The sequence below is a fragment of the Lactuca saligna genome, chromosome 9 (assembly GCF_052625555.1).
Source record: "Lactuca saligna cultivar CGN05327 chromosome 9, ASM5262555v1, whole genome shotgun sequence".
NCBI lineage: Eukaryota > Viridiplantae > Streptophyta > Magnoliopsida > Asterales > Asteraceae > Lactuca > Lactuca saligna.
The window spans coordinates 143,869,742-143,886,089 of NC_136425.1; the positions used below are offsets into that span (position 1 = coordinate 143,869,742).

General features: G+C 32.5%; 1 protein-coding gene across 1 annotated transcript; it reads left to right on the forward strand.

The window, feature by feature from the left end:
* The first annotated feature begins 9,520 nt into the window (after positions 1–9,520).
* Positions 9,521–16,348, forward strand: LOC145014307 (uncharacterized). Its single transcript, XM_078972691.1, has 5 exons — positions 9,521–11,195; positions 11,283–11,750; positions 11,837–12,030; positions 15,451–15,847; positions 15,921–16,348. Exons 4-5 carry the CDS (start codon positions 15,587–15,589, stop codon positions 16,221–16,223), a joined length of 564 nt encoding a protein of 187 aa, XP_078828817.1. The 5' UTR covers positions 9,521–11,195; positions 11,283–11,750; positions 11,837–12,030; positions 15,451–15,586; the 3' UTR covers positions 16,224–16,348.

Below are 16,348 nucleotides of genomic sequence, written 5' to 3' on the forward strand. Positions count from 1 at the left end.
TTAGAGCACTTTTACATGTGTCGAGATCGTAAAGGATGAAAGCTACAATATTTGCACGACATATACCAAATCATCTGACTCATCTTCCATCGTACACACGAAACTTGGATGATATTTGACGAAAGAGATGAAGTGACAAGTGTAAGCTCCTTTCGATTCCTGTTAGAAGAGGTAAGAATTAACTTGAAATGGACCATCCGATTTTGAAGTCCCAACATGCCACCTGTTACTCCATCATTGCACCATTTCAACTACCTTATTATTACTGTTACAGCCGCCACAATAGTTCTTGAGTATTTCGCTAATGTTATTTGTTTTTTCAACCTTTTTTTTCCGACTTGGCAAAAGTCTATCATAAAGGATGATTCTTTTCTTGGTGGAAAATTGTTAGAACAATGTTTAAATAACGTCAATTTTTTCATCATTTGACCAATCACGTCTTATTTTGTTAAACACAACTTCAAGCTCTATTACTACTTTGTTTGTGTTATTCTATTTGGTGTAGATTTGACATTTGTTTTGATAGCGATCTCGATTCATTTCATTGAAAAAATGTTGGGTGATTTTGAGTTGTAATATATATTACATGCATACACCCTCTCCATAAAAGTAGACTTGAGAGATAGTGTGGTACATGCATTACTAACTTGCATAACAAACTTGATTCCAAAACAATGCAGGCAAGTGCTTGTTATAATGGCATTAGCTTTATATTGGTTTGACCTTATCGTCTACATACCATAATATTGGCATCATCCAAATGTTTTCGCAGATGGCATGGCTCATGTTATCCTTCTATGCTTTGATGAAACTACATAAATTTTCTGAAAGAATATGAAGATGTGAAACAGTCGGTGATGATATTCCTATAGACAATGGTGTTGTTTCTCTCTCTCTCTCTCTCTCTCTCTCTCTCTCTCTCTCTCTATATATATATATATATATATATATATATATATATATATATACACACACACACACATACATGCTAAGCGAATATCCGCGCGTTACGCATAAGCATCTATATAGCTGAAATCTTTGCAAATATATGTTTTTTTAAATATAACGATAATATTGTTGTTAAATTTGATATAATAATTCTTATACTAAGTTGATATAATATATTGATTATTTTGAATTATATGATAATATATACATCTATTAAAATTGCATAATCTCAATCTTTTGAACGACATCTACCCGCAGGTTACTCAAGAATAAAATTAAATATAATATATGATTTAATGCTATTTATAATTGTTGTTATTGTTAATTAATTTTTTAAAATTTATTTGCTTAACATTTTAATTTCTATCATTGTAATTATTTAAAACATAAAACAACTTTTTTTATTTTAAAGGCAACAATATAATCATTTATATAGAGTTTTTTTTTTTTTTTTTAAATTATTGTTATTGTTAGTTATTTTAAGCTACTTATTTGAAAACTTTTAATAATTATAAAAATATTTTTAGAAAATATTTTAGTTAAATTGATATTACAATTTAGTTTTTGTCTTTAGCACTACATTTTATCACTTTTAACTATTCACAAAATATTCTTTTGGTTTTTTAAGTGGAATTGAAATTTATATTGAAGTTTATCCTGTAATGTTATATTTAAATTAACAATTTAAGTATTTTGTCTAAACTGTTCAAAAGTTGTAGCTTTAAACTGATAATGGTTTACATACAACAATATATTAAATCTAATAAATTAAGTATAATATGTTAAAATTAAAGATATAACTTTATAAGTAGAAGTAAAAAATATTATTTTAATATTGAAATTTTGGTTTATTTATGATTACACTTTAACTTTGATACTTATTTAACCTTATTAACCAACTTTTAATCTTTATTAGAAAGATACTACAATTTATCACTTTTAACTATTTTCAAAATATTTTTTAGGTTGTTTAAGTTGAACTAAAATTTATATTTAAGTTGATCCTGTAAGGTGATCTTTAAATTAACAATTTAAGTATTTTATACAAATTGATCATAAGTTGTAGCTTTAAAATGATAATGGTTTACATACACCAACATATTAGACCTAATAAATTAAATATAATATGTTAAAAGTTAAAAACATAACTTTATAAGTAGAAGAAAACATATTCTTTTAATATTGAAAGTTAGTTTATATATGATTACACTTTAGGTTTGATATTTATTTAACCTTATTAACCAACTTATAATCATTATTAGAAAGGAATTGAAAAGTCATGGGAGTTTCAAATGAATGCGGTGAAAGGAAAATTACATGGAAGTTTGAAATTAATGTGGTGAAATGAAAAATGCTTCCTTTATAATTATAATAGGCGAATGCACGCGCGTTGCGCAGAAACACCTATATAGTTGATGTCTTTACAAATATATGTTTTTTAAATATAACAATGACATTGTTGTTAAATTTGATATAAAAATTTGTATATACTAAATTGATATAATATATTGATTTCATTTGAATTATATGATAATATATACATTTATTGTAACTTCATAATCTCAATCGTTTAAATGACTTCTACCCGCGAGTTACACATGAATAAAATTCAATATAATATATGATTTGATATTATTTATAATTGTTTTTATTGTTAATTAATTTTTTAAAATTTATTTGCTTAATGTTTTAATTTCTATCATTATAATTATTTAAAACATCAAACATTGTTTTTTATTGTAAAGCTAACAATATAATCATTTATATATAGTTGTTTTTAACTATTGTTATTGTAAGTTATTTTAAGCTACTTATTTGGAATCTTTTAACGATTATAAAAACATATTTAAGAAATATTTTAGTTAAATTGAGATTATAATTTAGTTTTTGCTTTTATCACTACAATTTATCACTTTTAACTATTTACAAAATATTCTTTAGTTTTTTAAATGGAACTGAAATTTATATTTGAGTTTACATTGTAATGCACATAAACACCTATATAGTTGAAGTCTTTACACATTTATATTTTTTTAAATATAACACTAATGTTATTGTTAAATTTGATATAATAATTTGTATATTAATTTGATATAATATATTGCTTATTTTGAATTATATGATAATATATACATCTATTATAACGTCATAATCTGAAACGCTTGAATGACTTCTACTCGCGAGTTACACATCAATAAAATTACATATTATATGTGGTTTAATATTATTTATAGTTGTTGTTATTGTTAACTAATTTTTTAAAATTTATTTGCTTAATGTTTTAATTTTTATCATTTTAATTATTTAAAACATCAAACATTATTTTTTGATTTTAAAGGTAACAATATAATCATTTATATAGAGTTATTTTTAACAATTGTTATTATAAGTTATTTTAAGCTACTTATTTGAAAATTTTTAACGATTATAAAAATATGTTTATGAATTATTTTAGTTAAACTAATATTACATATTTAAAGCCGAAATGCTGTCCAAATTACTATTTTAACACCCGGTTAATTTAAGGTGAGTTCAATATATAGGAACAATTGTATGTTATGTGTTATATGTGCTATGTGATTTTCAGTGTTATTATTCTGAGTTATTTTCCCATGTTATTTTATTCGCTATTTTTAATAGCAAAGTTATACCTTTGACCATGTGATCAGTAAAAGGACTTAGATTCACGGTGGTACTGGTATGTAGCCTCTGGCCATGTAGAACATGTCTCGTAAGAGAATGACTTCTATTCTATGGCATTGTCAGAAGGTTAGATAGTACTGGTATGCAGCCTCTGGCCATGTAGAACATGTCTCGTAAGAGAATGACTTCTATTCTATTGCATTGGCAGAAGGTTACATAAGAATGGTATGTAGCCTTTGACCATGTAGAGCATGACTCCGTAAGAGAATAAACTATATTCTATGGTATTGGCAAATGCTTAAATAGGGCTATAAGCCTAAAATCTACCAAAATATTAATTAGAAATTATATGTCTTCTGTGCCGTTTGGGCCAAAACTTTATTGATGCATATCAAGTATTGAAATCGTTATGTCTCATTGATCGTAAATCTTTGAATCAAATCTTGAATTGATATTGAAAGTCTGACATATGATACGCATATGCTATTATTTTTCTTGTTCCTTTTTTATGCTGTCATATTTGTATATATAAGGCATAAGATTATATTGTATCTATTTATTGAATTCACTAAGCGTTATCGCTTATCCCTCTCAATGTGGTTGAAAGACCCCAACTTTCGTATTTTTGAAAGACCCAAACTTTCATACTTCACAATATTATTACTCCAAAACATGCTACTTGCATATTCATAAAAGCAATATTTTACATTGATAAAGAGATTACAAAATACTGGATACAAACCGACTATTACAAAGTGTTATATATTACATAACTACCCACGATATTGTAATTTATACAAACATAAACCGGAGTACAAAAGTACTATTACAAACTATTCTAAATCTTTCAACAGTATGTGATCATACTAGTTACTTATCACCTACAATTGTTAAACATTGATAGGGTAAACGATGACGCTTAGTGAGTTCAATAATAGATACAATATAACGTTATGCCATATATATACTTCAATGTAACAAAAGCAAAGAGGAACAACAAGAAATATGTGAAATCATGTGACAAGCATTCATATCAATCAACGACTTTATTCAAAGATATACTTTTCAATGTTTGATATACATCAATAAAACTTTGGCCCAAATGACATAGAAGACATGCAATTTCTGATTAACATCTTGTTAGATTTCAGGCTTATAGTCCTGTCTAACCATTTGCTAATGCCATAGAATAGAATTCATTCTCTTACGGAGACATGCTCTACATGGCCAGAGGCTACGTACCGATACCAATGTGAATTTAAGTCCTTTCACTGATCACATGGTCAAAGGTATTACAATTGCTATAAACATAGCGAATAAAATAACATGGGAAAATAACTCAGAATAATAACACTGAAAAGCACATAGCACATATAACAAATAACATACAATTATCCCTATATATTGAACTCACCTTAAGTTAACCGGGGGTTAAAATAGTAATTTGGACAACACTTCGGCTTTTAATATGACTTTCTATGTTGAAAACCGGGAGCTTAATTGAAAACCGGGCTCTGCGAAGGTAGGGCTTCAAAACCGAAAAGATAAAATTTTCAGGCTTCTCAGGGGTCCCGGGGCGTGTTTCGGGTGCTAAAATTGATGCCGGAGATTCGGGGAAAGTCAAAATGAAGAAAATATGGAAAAAGTGGCCAAAAATGGCAATTTTCTAAAATTACCCGGGAAGGCTCGCATGCCTCCTATTTATAGGCGAGAGGGCTCAGATCCGGAGCAATCAGAAGCAAGCACGTGGCTCGCATGCGAGCCTCCAGGTGGTTCCCTTCAAAGGTCGACACGGGAAGGGCAGGTGGCGGTCTCGGATTGGGCCACGTCTCGGTGACGTAGCTTCCTTGTGCGAGGGACGTGGCAGCAACGAGGATCTATGGTGGCTTCACAGGTTTCGGACAAGCAAGGAGGACACGTCTCCGGCTCGCATACGTGGCGCGCATAGGAACGAGTGACGTGGCCAGTACTTTTCATGCGAGATTTCTCGGAAAATGTGCCCCAAACTTCTAAAATTCATAACTTTTGCATATGAGCTCCGTTTTTAACGTTCTTTATATGCACGCATAGCTAAAGTTACACTCTAAAACTTTCGTTTAGACTTCGTTGGCTAATTTTGAATTTATTTTTAATATTATTATTTTAACAGACCGGGACAGGAAAATCCGTTAAAAATTCATAACTTCTTCATCCGACATCCGTTTTCGTCGGACTTTTTACCGTTGTACTGCAAATGACGAGACCTTCGATTCTCGTTTAGGATGTATCGGCCAAATATAGCTCGATCTAAAATTCGAGTTTTTAGTTGTCTACTGCTAAATTGAAACTTCGAAAAATCATAACTTCCTCATACGAAGTCAGATTTTGGCGTTTTTTTTATCGAATTTCTCGGTTTATCGCATACTACGACTTTCATTTAGATCGCTAAGGCTAAAAAGTAGTTTATCAAAAACTCACTTTTTACGTCATTCGGCGTCGTGCCGGTTTTGTCGCAGATGTTCGGTTGGTCATAACTTCTTCGTTATAACGCGGATTTCGACGAGGTTTTCACCTACAAGTTTCTAACGAGATTATTTACAACTTTCAATAATAAAATTTTACTTATTTAAAATTTTTATTTTCGCTAAATTTCACTATTCGACTTTTAATTGGAATCTCATAAGACTTCCAATATTTTCTGAGTGATTCTAAACATAGTTTTACTTCATTTCTAGTAAAAATCATCTTGTTAGAACTCAAAACTCAATTTCACATAGTATTTCACAATTTTATCCATTACAAAACACGATTTCAAAACGTGTATGTTACAAAAAAATGAAAGGAAATTTAAGTTTTAGATGTATTGAAAACTCCTAGATCTTTTGAGATTCATTGAACTTTTCAATGGCATGTTTAATTCTCGATATGCTCCTCGATTTGTGACTGGGATGACGAGGATCACAAAACAAGGTGTGAATAACCATGCAAATATACATGGTGCCCCCAATGTTACATTCACCTATTTGATGTGTCGGTTAACCACTCACGCTCCACCGAACTATGACAAACATCGAGTCACCCTTTGCCACCTTTGCTTACAACCCAATTAGTGTGTCGGTTAACCACACACGCTCCACTAACGTCTTAGCAAGGGTACAAAGTGTAATTTTATGGAATTGCATCAAATTCACTTTTGCATTTAGTAACTAGGATTGAGAATTTTGTAAAACATTTAGTTACTTTATATTTCATTATACTTTTAATGAGGAGAGGGTTTGCCCTATCCTATCCGTTCGACTAACGACCCTCCACCAATCATGGAAGCGGTGGGTGAGAGTGTACAGCCATTAAATGACCATTTTATAGACCATAACCTTATACCCCCCTTATAGATCGGCTTCGTGAATGAGGCCTACTAACGGTAAGACTAGCATTTAAGTTGTACATATATAATATTATGTTGTTAATGTTATACATAGTATAAGGGTGTATTTTACACTTTTAAAATACTATGTGGTCAAATTTAATAAATTACACTTTTAATTTAATTAAATATAAACCATATCATTATGGATTTATTAACTCTCTTTTAATTATACACTTAATCAATTTAATAAAAGCATAAGTGTGTAATTCGAACCATTTAAAATTAGGGTTTTTGAATTTAGACTTTCAAAAATTAAACTTTTAATCAAACAATTTAAATTCCAAAACTTGAGGGCAAGTTTTGAAACTTTTCAAAACATAAGCAAGAACATTCTAGATCAAATCACAAATAATAATAATTAACCAATTAATTAGTAATTATCTAAATATGACCTAATTCAATTTCTTGCAAGATAATCTATCAAATAATTCAAATAAATCAAATTTATCACATAAGGCAATGATTATCTAATTAATTTGACAATTATCTTCTATTCTGCTAAGGGTATCTTTTAAATTAAACAATTAATTTAACCTAATCCTTAAATCCCCTAAAATTCAAAATTATGGGATGGGATAATTCAAAATCTTTAATTACCAAATTTAAACACTTAAAAGATAATTACAAGATATGACATTTATCCAAATCCCTAAAATTTAGGATCTAATCTTGGGGAAGGAGGCAATTTCGAAATCCAAGGGTTGGATAACCCTAGAATTCGAAATCTTGGAGGCTAAGGAAAGGGTTTTGGAAACCCTAGTCAAGTTTTGAAAATCAGGGTTCAAGAACCCTAATTTCGAAAATTCATGCCTCCTAGGGTTTATTGGCCTTAAACCCTAATATGTCAAGTTCATACATTTGTATTAATGCTAATTGAAAACAAAACCAATGGCTCTGATACCACTGATGGGCTTTATACAAACAATCCTATGTGTGCATGCAACCCTAGAGTCGGATCTATGTTATCACTATTAGTTATACAACATTATGAGCACATTTAAGAACCCTAATATGCTCCTAGGAATTTCGAAATTCATAAGGAAAGATGAAATACATACCTCTTGTTGTTATATTGTAATAACAACCTAAATCTTGAATCTTCTTATCTTTGAAAGCAAGTACCACAAATGTAGTACCTCTAATGGCTCACAAACACCAAGAGCAAATGGAGATGCAAGAGAGAGAGAGAGAGAGAGAGAGAGAGGAGAGGTATGAAATTCAGCCCTAGGAACCCTTGGGAAGGCATGGACGAATTTCATGTGCCAAGGGGTGTTTATATAGGTGTAGGGATTAGGGTTTCAGTCCTTATCCTTATCTGGTTGGTTGCCCACCAAGCAGCCCAAAAGATAACCCCGGAAACCTTATCATGGACGAAGTCTAAGGCCTTATCACCTTGAATTCGTCCACCCTATCCCATAAGGCATCCATTGCCCTACTATGCAACTATCACATAATTACAGTTCAACCCCTCTAGTTTAATTAATTACTTTTAATCACAAAATTAATTCCTAATTAATTCTTGACCAATATTAACTAAACAAATATGATTTCTCCTTTAATATATTATTCATATAATATATTAATAAACCATAATAACCTCTTTCTCTATTATTTCTCCAGTCAAGTTGCTTTGGTGAAGGCAACCCAAGAGGACCATGCACAATTGGGTCAAGTACCTACCAAATATGGTTAAGGGCTTAGATATTAATCCAACAAGAAGAGCTTTCACTAATAGCAAGGAAGTGAGCACTCTTCATAAGTCGGTCCACGATCAGCCAAATCGCGTTAACTCCATGCGCAGTCCTCGGTAAAAATATTATTTATGTTTATAAATGATTTTTCAATAATAATATCCTTTAATTTCATGGTAATTTTCAAAAAAAAATCCCAATATTTTGGTTATTATGTAATTTTTGGAAAAGTCCCAAAATTTTGAGCAAACTAACGAAAAAAGACAAAATACCGGCAAAATCTGTGAAACTAGCAGAAAAGGGTTTTTTTGAAGTTTTAACCGGTATTTTATGTTTTTCTGTAAACAAAGTTTAGTTTGGAACTTTTTCATAAATTGGATTAAAATTTTAAGACTTTTCTGGAGATTTCTCTTATTTTAATTTCTGAAAATGCATATCTTTTTATTTGATTGCAACGACTTGATCTTCATTAAGATTGTGTTGTCATTGCTTCCATTCTTTAATCAATAAAAAGTAATATTCAATTTTTGTATCATACTTTAACTTTTGTAATTTATTATTTCTAGTTTTATTTAATTATTTGGTTTTATAACCATATGGTAACTTATAAGCAATAAAAGAACCATGGATTTGTTTTGAATGAAAAGGAATATGTTCATGAACCAATTGTATATTGTTAGAGATAATATTAGAGGATGATATTTGTAATACATGCCTACAACCAGTATAATATAAGTAATTTAATAATATCGATGAGCCAATTAATGTTGAACACGAAAAAAATAATATATCAAATTTAAGAAATATAAAATTAAGTTCTTTGATTCGTAATTTCAAAGAGCAAATTTCAATTTTAAACTAGTAATCAATACTTTTTGTTATTTTTTATGAAGTAAGCCCCATTATTATCAAATCCTAGTTCCGCCCCTGATATGACCCATATGTCTTTTAAGTGTAGATATTCCCTTCCACATGTGGCCCATGTAAACAAAGGTTTATAAAATATTTTCATATAATATTATTTTACAATATCAGTTAAAGCTCATAAAATTTAAATATTCGAATCTTGTTTAATGATAGGGAAATCTACGAAAACGTACCAAAATTTTGCCCCACTTTATGATTTAGTCCTAAATTAAATTTCACTTATGTAAAAGGATAGATTACCGACTATTACACTCAGTTTAGCCCTAGGAACCGGTAACCCTTATAATAGCCGGTTACCCCAACTCACTGTTCTTATCACCTTCCATTAACCTCCCCGTCATCCACTCCTCCTCTATAAAAACCCTTTCTTACCCTCCATCGAAGCAAACGTTACCTAAGAAGAATCAAAGGTAAGAAAATCCACATGGTCCTCCAATATCGTGTTTCCCTTATAATATTCGATTAATTTTTTATTTGTAGTGATAATGGAGATAGTAGATGACTTCGATGCCATTGATGTGGAATTGGATGAGTTTTTCAAACACAAACAAAGAATTCAATGCAAAGATGAGTTCCTAAATACTCTCACAGACGAAGCGCTTGACGAATGCACCATACTTGAGATAAACCTAAATGATTTTGAAGGAATGTCAGAAGATGAAGCACCACAGGAGAAGCAGAGTGATAGTGAAGGTGACGATGAAGACAAATTGTAGTTTCAATACTCAACCCATGATCTAAAGGTGAAATGGAACAATATGAAGCCAGTTCTTGGAGAGAGGTATGAATCACCACACCAACTAAAGCTTTGTTTGACAAATTACTCTATAAGTAGGGGTTATCCAACTAAGTTCAAGAAATGTGATAGTGTAAGGCTCGTGGCTGTATGTGCAAGTGACCCTGAGAAATTTTAATGTCCCTTTGTTGTAAGGGCCTCATGTATGAGCACTGAAAGATCATTCCAAATCAAAAAAATGGTTGAATAACATACCTATGTTTGGAATTTCCGTAGTGCTAATCTTATGGATCCCACATGGATAGCTAGGCAGTTTCTAAAGGAGATGATTAGGAAACCAAATCTGAAATGTAAGGAAATGTAAGCTATTATTCAAAGCAGGTTCCATTGCAAGGTTTCATGGTCAAAATGTTATAGAGAAAAGTGTAGGGCAATTTCTTTAATAGATGGAAAGTTGAGTGATCACTATGCAAAAGTTTGGGATTATGGACATGAACTGATGAGGTCCAATCCAGGGAGTACAACTCAAATATCTATCACTGTAAACCCTGATAACACTACTACTTTCCATACAATGTATACATGTTTTAAGGCTATCAAAGAAGGATGGAAAGTTGGTTGTCGAAGAGTTATAGGGCTTGATGGGAGTTTTTTGAAAGGAAAATGTAAAGGTGAGCTACTAAGTGCCATAGGGAAGGATGCAAATAACCATGTGTATCCCATTTCTTGGGTAGTAGTTGAAATTGAGAACAAGCCCAATGAGCAATGGTTCTTGGAACTATTACATGATGACCTGGAATTACAAGGAGGCTTGGATTTATGTGTTATTTCTGATCAACACAAGGTAATGTTTTCAATTATCTCCTTTTTACATTTCATTTATACATGGATCAAGCAGTTAGTAATGAAAATTTTTTAATGTAATTGATAGGGTCTTTTGGAAGCTGTAAAGGTTGTATTGCCACATGTGGAGCACAGATAATGTGCAAGACATGTGTATGCAATTTTCAGAAAGGTCTTCAATGGTATAGAGTTCAAGAATATGTTTTGGACAGTTGCCAAGTCAACTGTTGAAGGAGACTTCAAATTGAATATGGAGAAGATCAGAGAAGTCAATCTTGCTGCTTATGATCATTTGATGGCAAGGGAGCCTAAATCTTGGTGCATCACATTTTTTTAAAGGTGGAATGGCATATGAGGCTGTTGAAAATGGAATGGCAGAGTGTTTTAATGCCATCATACTTGATGCCAGAAAGAAGCCTTTGTTGGCCATGCTTGAGGAGATTAGACTATATATGATGGAAAGGTTAGTTAACTTGAAGCAAGAAGCATGTAAATGGGTGAATAATGTGTGCCCAGGAGCTATTAAGAAAATAGATGAGTTTTCTTTTGATATCAAGTAAGTATTATAAAATCAAGACAATGTATGAGTTTAGTATTGAGACTCAATATGTATACTAATTAAAACTGTTAATGTGTTTGCAGGAGTTGGTATGTTCATCCTAGTGGTTTGAAGGCTTTTGAAGTGAGAAATGGCTTCCACTCATATGGAGTGAACTTAGAGGGGATGTACTGTACATGCAGACTTTGGGAGTTATCTGGGATCCCCGATGTCCATGCCCAAGCAACCATAATTTACACACAACAGGATCCAGCTAGATTCATCAGCACATGATTTGGTAAGTACAAGTTCTTAGCTACTTATGAGTCTAACATCCTTCCTGTTAATGGCAGTAATATCTTACACCAAACCACTACCACCTATTGAAAGAAGGATGCCAGGAAGGCCTTGTATGAAAAGGAAAAGGCATCTCTTTGAGCATCAAGATAGGTTTTCCCAAGACTCCTCTAAGGGTAGAAATGTCCAATGTCAGAATTATATGCAAATGGGGCACAATAAACTGTCTTGCAAGAATCCCTCAGTCCAACCAACACCAAAGCCTAAGAAGAAAATAGGAAGGCTAAGGTTGAATCCTGAATTGACCAATTGCACTATACTTGGGAGAGGTGGTGGAAGAGGTGGTAGAAGATGTGGAAGAGATGGAAGAGGTGGTGGAAGAGGTGGTAGAAGAGGAGGTAGAAGTGGTGGAAGAGGGTCTACCAGTGTTTATGAAGAAGGTGAAAGTTCTGGGAAAAAAGAACCTGGGATTGAGACTCAATTTTTCACCCAAACAACACCTAATGTTGAGAGTCAATTTGTCACCCAAACAACACCTACTATTGGCAGTGAACATGTACCAGAAACATAGGAAGCAGATGTTAACATTGATGATGAAGGTGATGGTCTTGATGTGACAACCCGAAATTTCCATTCTTTACAAACCATATCAAGTCAGTAGAAGTTAGAATGGTTACAGTGAATTTCCAGACTTTTGGGTATATGTTTGAGTATTACAGGATTTACACTTAAGGAGATATCTGGAGAGTGGATGCACTAGGGTTTTGTGCAACTCCGTTATTCCAAAGCTCATTGATATTAGAATTCAATGCCTGAATAAAAATATTTTCTGCCAAAAATCCCAGGACTATATATAGGATTCTGAACCATATTTATTCATTAGTTACATTTCCAACTAGAGAAAATCCATTTTCTCTCTCGCGGATCTCCGGGTTTTCATCCCAAATCGTGAGTATTTCTATCTAGTTGTATTATATAGCTTATATTGTGTTTAATAACATCAAAATCAAATCAAAACAGCAAGATTCGAGAGTTTACCGCCCAAGAACACCTTGGGGAGTAAACTCTTTTATAAGGGCCAAAGTGTGCCCAATGTCCCTCCAAACCTTGGAACTGAACCTAGAAGCTACCCATGGCTTGTTCAGATATCAAAAACATTAAGAATCAAGGGCTAAAAGTGAGTTCACTGCCAAGGAAGTTCTTGAGCCGTGAACTCCATTTTAAGTTGCCAAAATGCCCTCAATGCCTTCATTGAGACAAGAGACTAGAATATCACATTAACTTGATGTGTCTAGGACCCAAAACAATCAAAATACCAACACCCATAGGTGTTCACGGCTGCAAACACATGACCAAATGGTCCATGGGCCATAAACTCAAGTTAGGGGTGTTTTGATGCCACAAACACTTTCTAAGGCTTAGGATTGAATTTAGAATGCTTCCTTATGACCTTTAGGAACATAAATGGCCATGGACAGTAAACTCATAAGGGTCGTGAACTCCTCAAGGGAGTTAAAAAGAAGCCCTAACACTCTAGTAAGCCTTGAAGCACTTCACCACTTAAGTTGTAATAGCTTTAAGCTTCATTTAGTGCCCCAATAGAGACTTTACGGCCAGGAGTTTACTCCCCTAGGCCGTAAACTCCAACACACATGGTCTTTAGACCATAAACTCCCGTAAGAGGTCTTACACTCCTTTGTTGCAACCCATTAGCCTCCTAGCACTCGACCAAAGTGTTTTCCTCGCATTAGGATGTTTATACATGTTTAATTAGTGTTATAATCTTTAATTGTTTATATACATATGTCTTCATATGTAATTAGTACCAATGTGTGTGTCTAAAGTCTTCACTTGTCACCTAGCAGTCCTACCTCTTCAATTCATTAGTACCACTCACAACAGGTGAGTTCATACCCCTTAATCAATCTTTTAAATGTTTTTAAATACTTTATGGGGGGGGATAAAAGTAGAATCATGCTACTTATTATATCAATCACATGTGATTAGTAAGCAACATTCTAATGATTGGCTACTTATTAGCCGTTTTACCAAACAGTTTCTTTCAAATGTTTTTCATAAACACTTTATATGTTTAAAACTCCTTATTGAGCTGTACATTTTACTTTGTATGTTTCATTTCAAACTCATTTACAATTGTGTTTCAAACAAATGTTTCTTAATACTTAAACTGTTTTATCAAACCCATGCTTTCAACCCGTTTTATAGATTGACAACAAGTCAATCTTTTCTTAGATAATAATTATGTTCAAAGGTTATACAAAACTTACTTTATGCTTTTATATTATAAATTGCATGCCTATATATGTATAGTTATATGAGGAATGTTTAAAAGACTTAGGAAGGCTATCCACCCTATTTCCTTTTCGCGCTTGAGATGTGGTCTGGTGGGATTTCGGGTATCCGTCCGAAGGTCCTTTAAATATTAGTTATATATCATGTGTACATATATAGTCATAAAGGTCCTTCCAGTTCATCAAATTCCCTTGGGTAGCAAGGGTATACATCCATGTTCATACGAACCAGTTAAATTACTAGTAAGCTACCATATGGGTAGTTTAGGAAGATACTAGAACTATTACTAGAACGCGATATCATACAATAAGTCAGTTCATTCATGAGTTGATACATGCTAGAAGAAGAACATATACAACTATACTAGAAAGAGAACATATACAACTATACTAGAAAGAGAACATATGCAACTATACTAGAAAAAGAACATATACAACTATACTATAAAGAGAACATATGCAACTATACTTGAAAGAGAACATATACAATGATACTAAAGCGAGTAACAATACATTACATATACACGAATACGTTAACATAATTGTGATCCACTGTATTGGAGCATGCCTTCAATGTCATGGCCCAATTTGTAGCCAGAGTCTCTTGGAGGGAGAGCGTGAGTTTGCGTATAGATCTATACTGGATTGACTATCCTACACCTTGCTGCTAGCTACAGCCGGACCTGCAGGTCTACGGGTGCCAAACGTCATACCTTTTTACGACCTACATCGTCGTGTTACCTAGTCGATAGTATGGTACAATTAATCACATAATACCTTAATATAAATCCGGTTTAAGGTAGTTAGTACAGCAGTAGTTCCTATAATACAACACTACAGTACTACATTAATTTACCCTTTACATATAGTTAGTGATCATTTCACTTAAACATTATTGTACAAACTATATTTTGTTAATGATAGTTACACTTGGGAAAATTACACACTTTTATAAGAAACGAACAAATAAAACAGTTAGGTCTTAGTATTTCAAACGTTTACAGTTGTTTTACAAACATTCTCATACGTACAAATTAAGACACATTAATACTTATGATCTCACCAGCTTTAAAGCTAATACTCTCTTTCAAAATAATTTGTATCCTCAGGTCAATAGTAGACAGGTACCGATGCAAGGTTTAGAGAAGATGGAGCTCGTTCAAGACTCATCTTTCATTTTGTTTATACTTTAGTGTCTATGATAATTTGGCAGAACACTTGTATTAAAATTATATTATTAATGCAATGGATGATGTTGTTGCTTGTTTACTACTTTTCATTGTTGTGATACTGGACATGACGTCCTCTGCCCTAGAACGTTTCCTCCGTTCTTTGTTTTGGGGTGTGACACTTGATATGGCTGATCTGGATCAAATAATGAGTGATTTGAGTTACCTTAGAGAGTCAAAATACAGTGAAGCAGAGATGTTTTTGTGTCTTAATATCACCCAATCACAACTAAAAGGATTTGATGCTTTGATTCACCAATCCGAACAAGATGCAAAGGTATATATTATAACATTGATAGTGAATTTTATTTTTCAATAACATAACTAACTTGTCTTATTTCCCATGCAAGGATGTGCCTTTTGTGAGTGAACATGTACTAGAAACACAAGAGGACAATGGTGAAGATGGAGCTGAAGAATCACAGGAGGACAATGATGAAGATGGAGCTGAAGAATCACAGGAGGACAATGATGAAGATGGAGCTGAGGATGATGAAGAGGGAGTTGATGATACTCAAGTTAGGGTTAGAACTCAAGTCAGTGTTAGAACAAGAAAAACTTCTGAAAGGATCACTGAAAACATGTTGAAGAAAATTGTGATCGACAAGAAAGGAATAGGAATGGCTCTAGATAAACCTCTTGCTTTGGATTAGATTGGTTAGGATTTAAGCGGTTATATGGGCTACTTGGGCAAATTTGTTAAGAATCCCTTTTTGGTAAATTTGTTAATATGCCCTTTCTTTTGTAAACAATATACAATATGGCTGCATTGTTAACA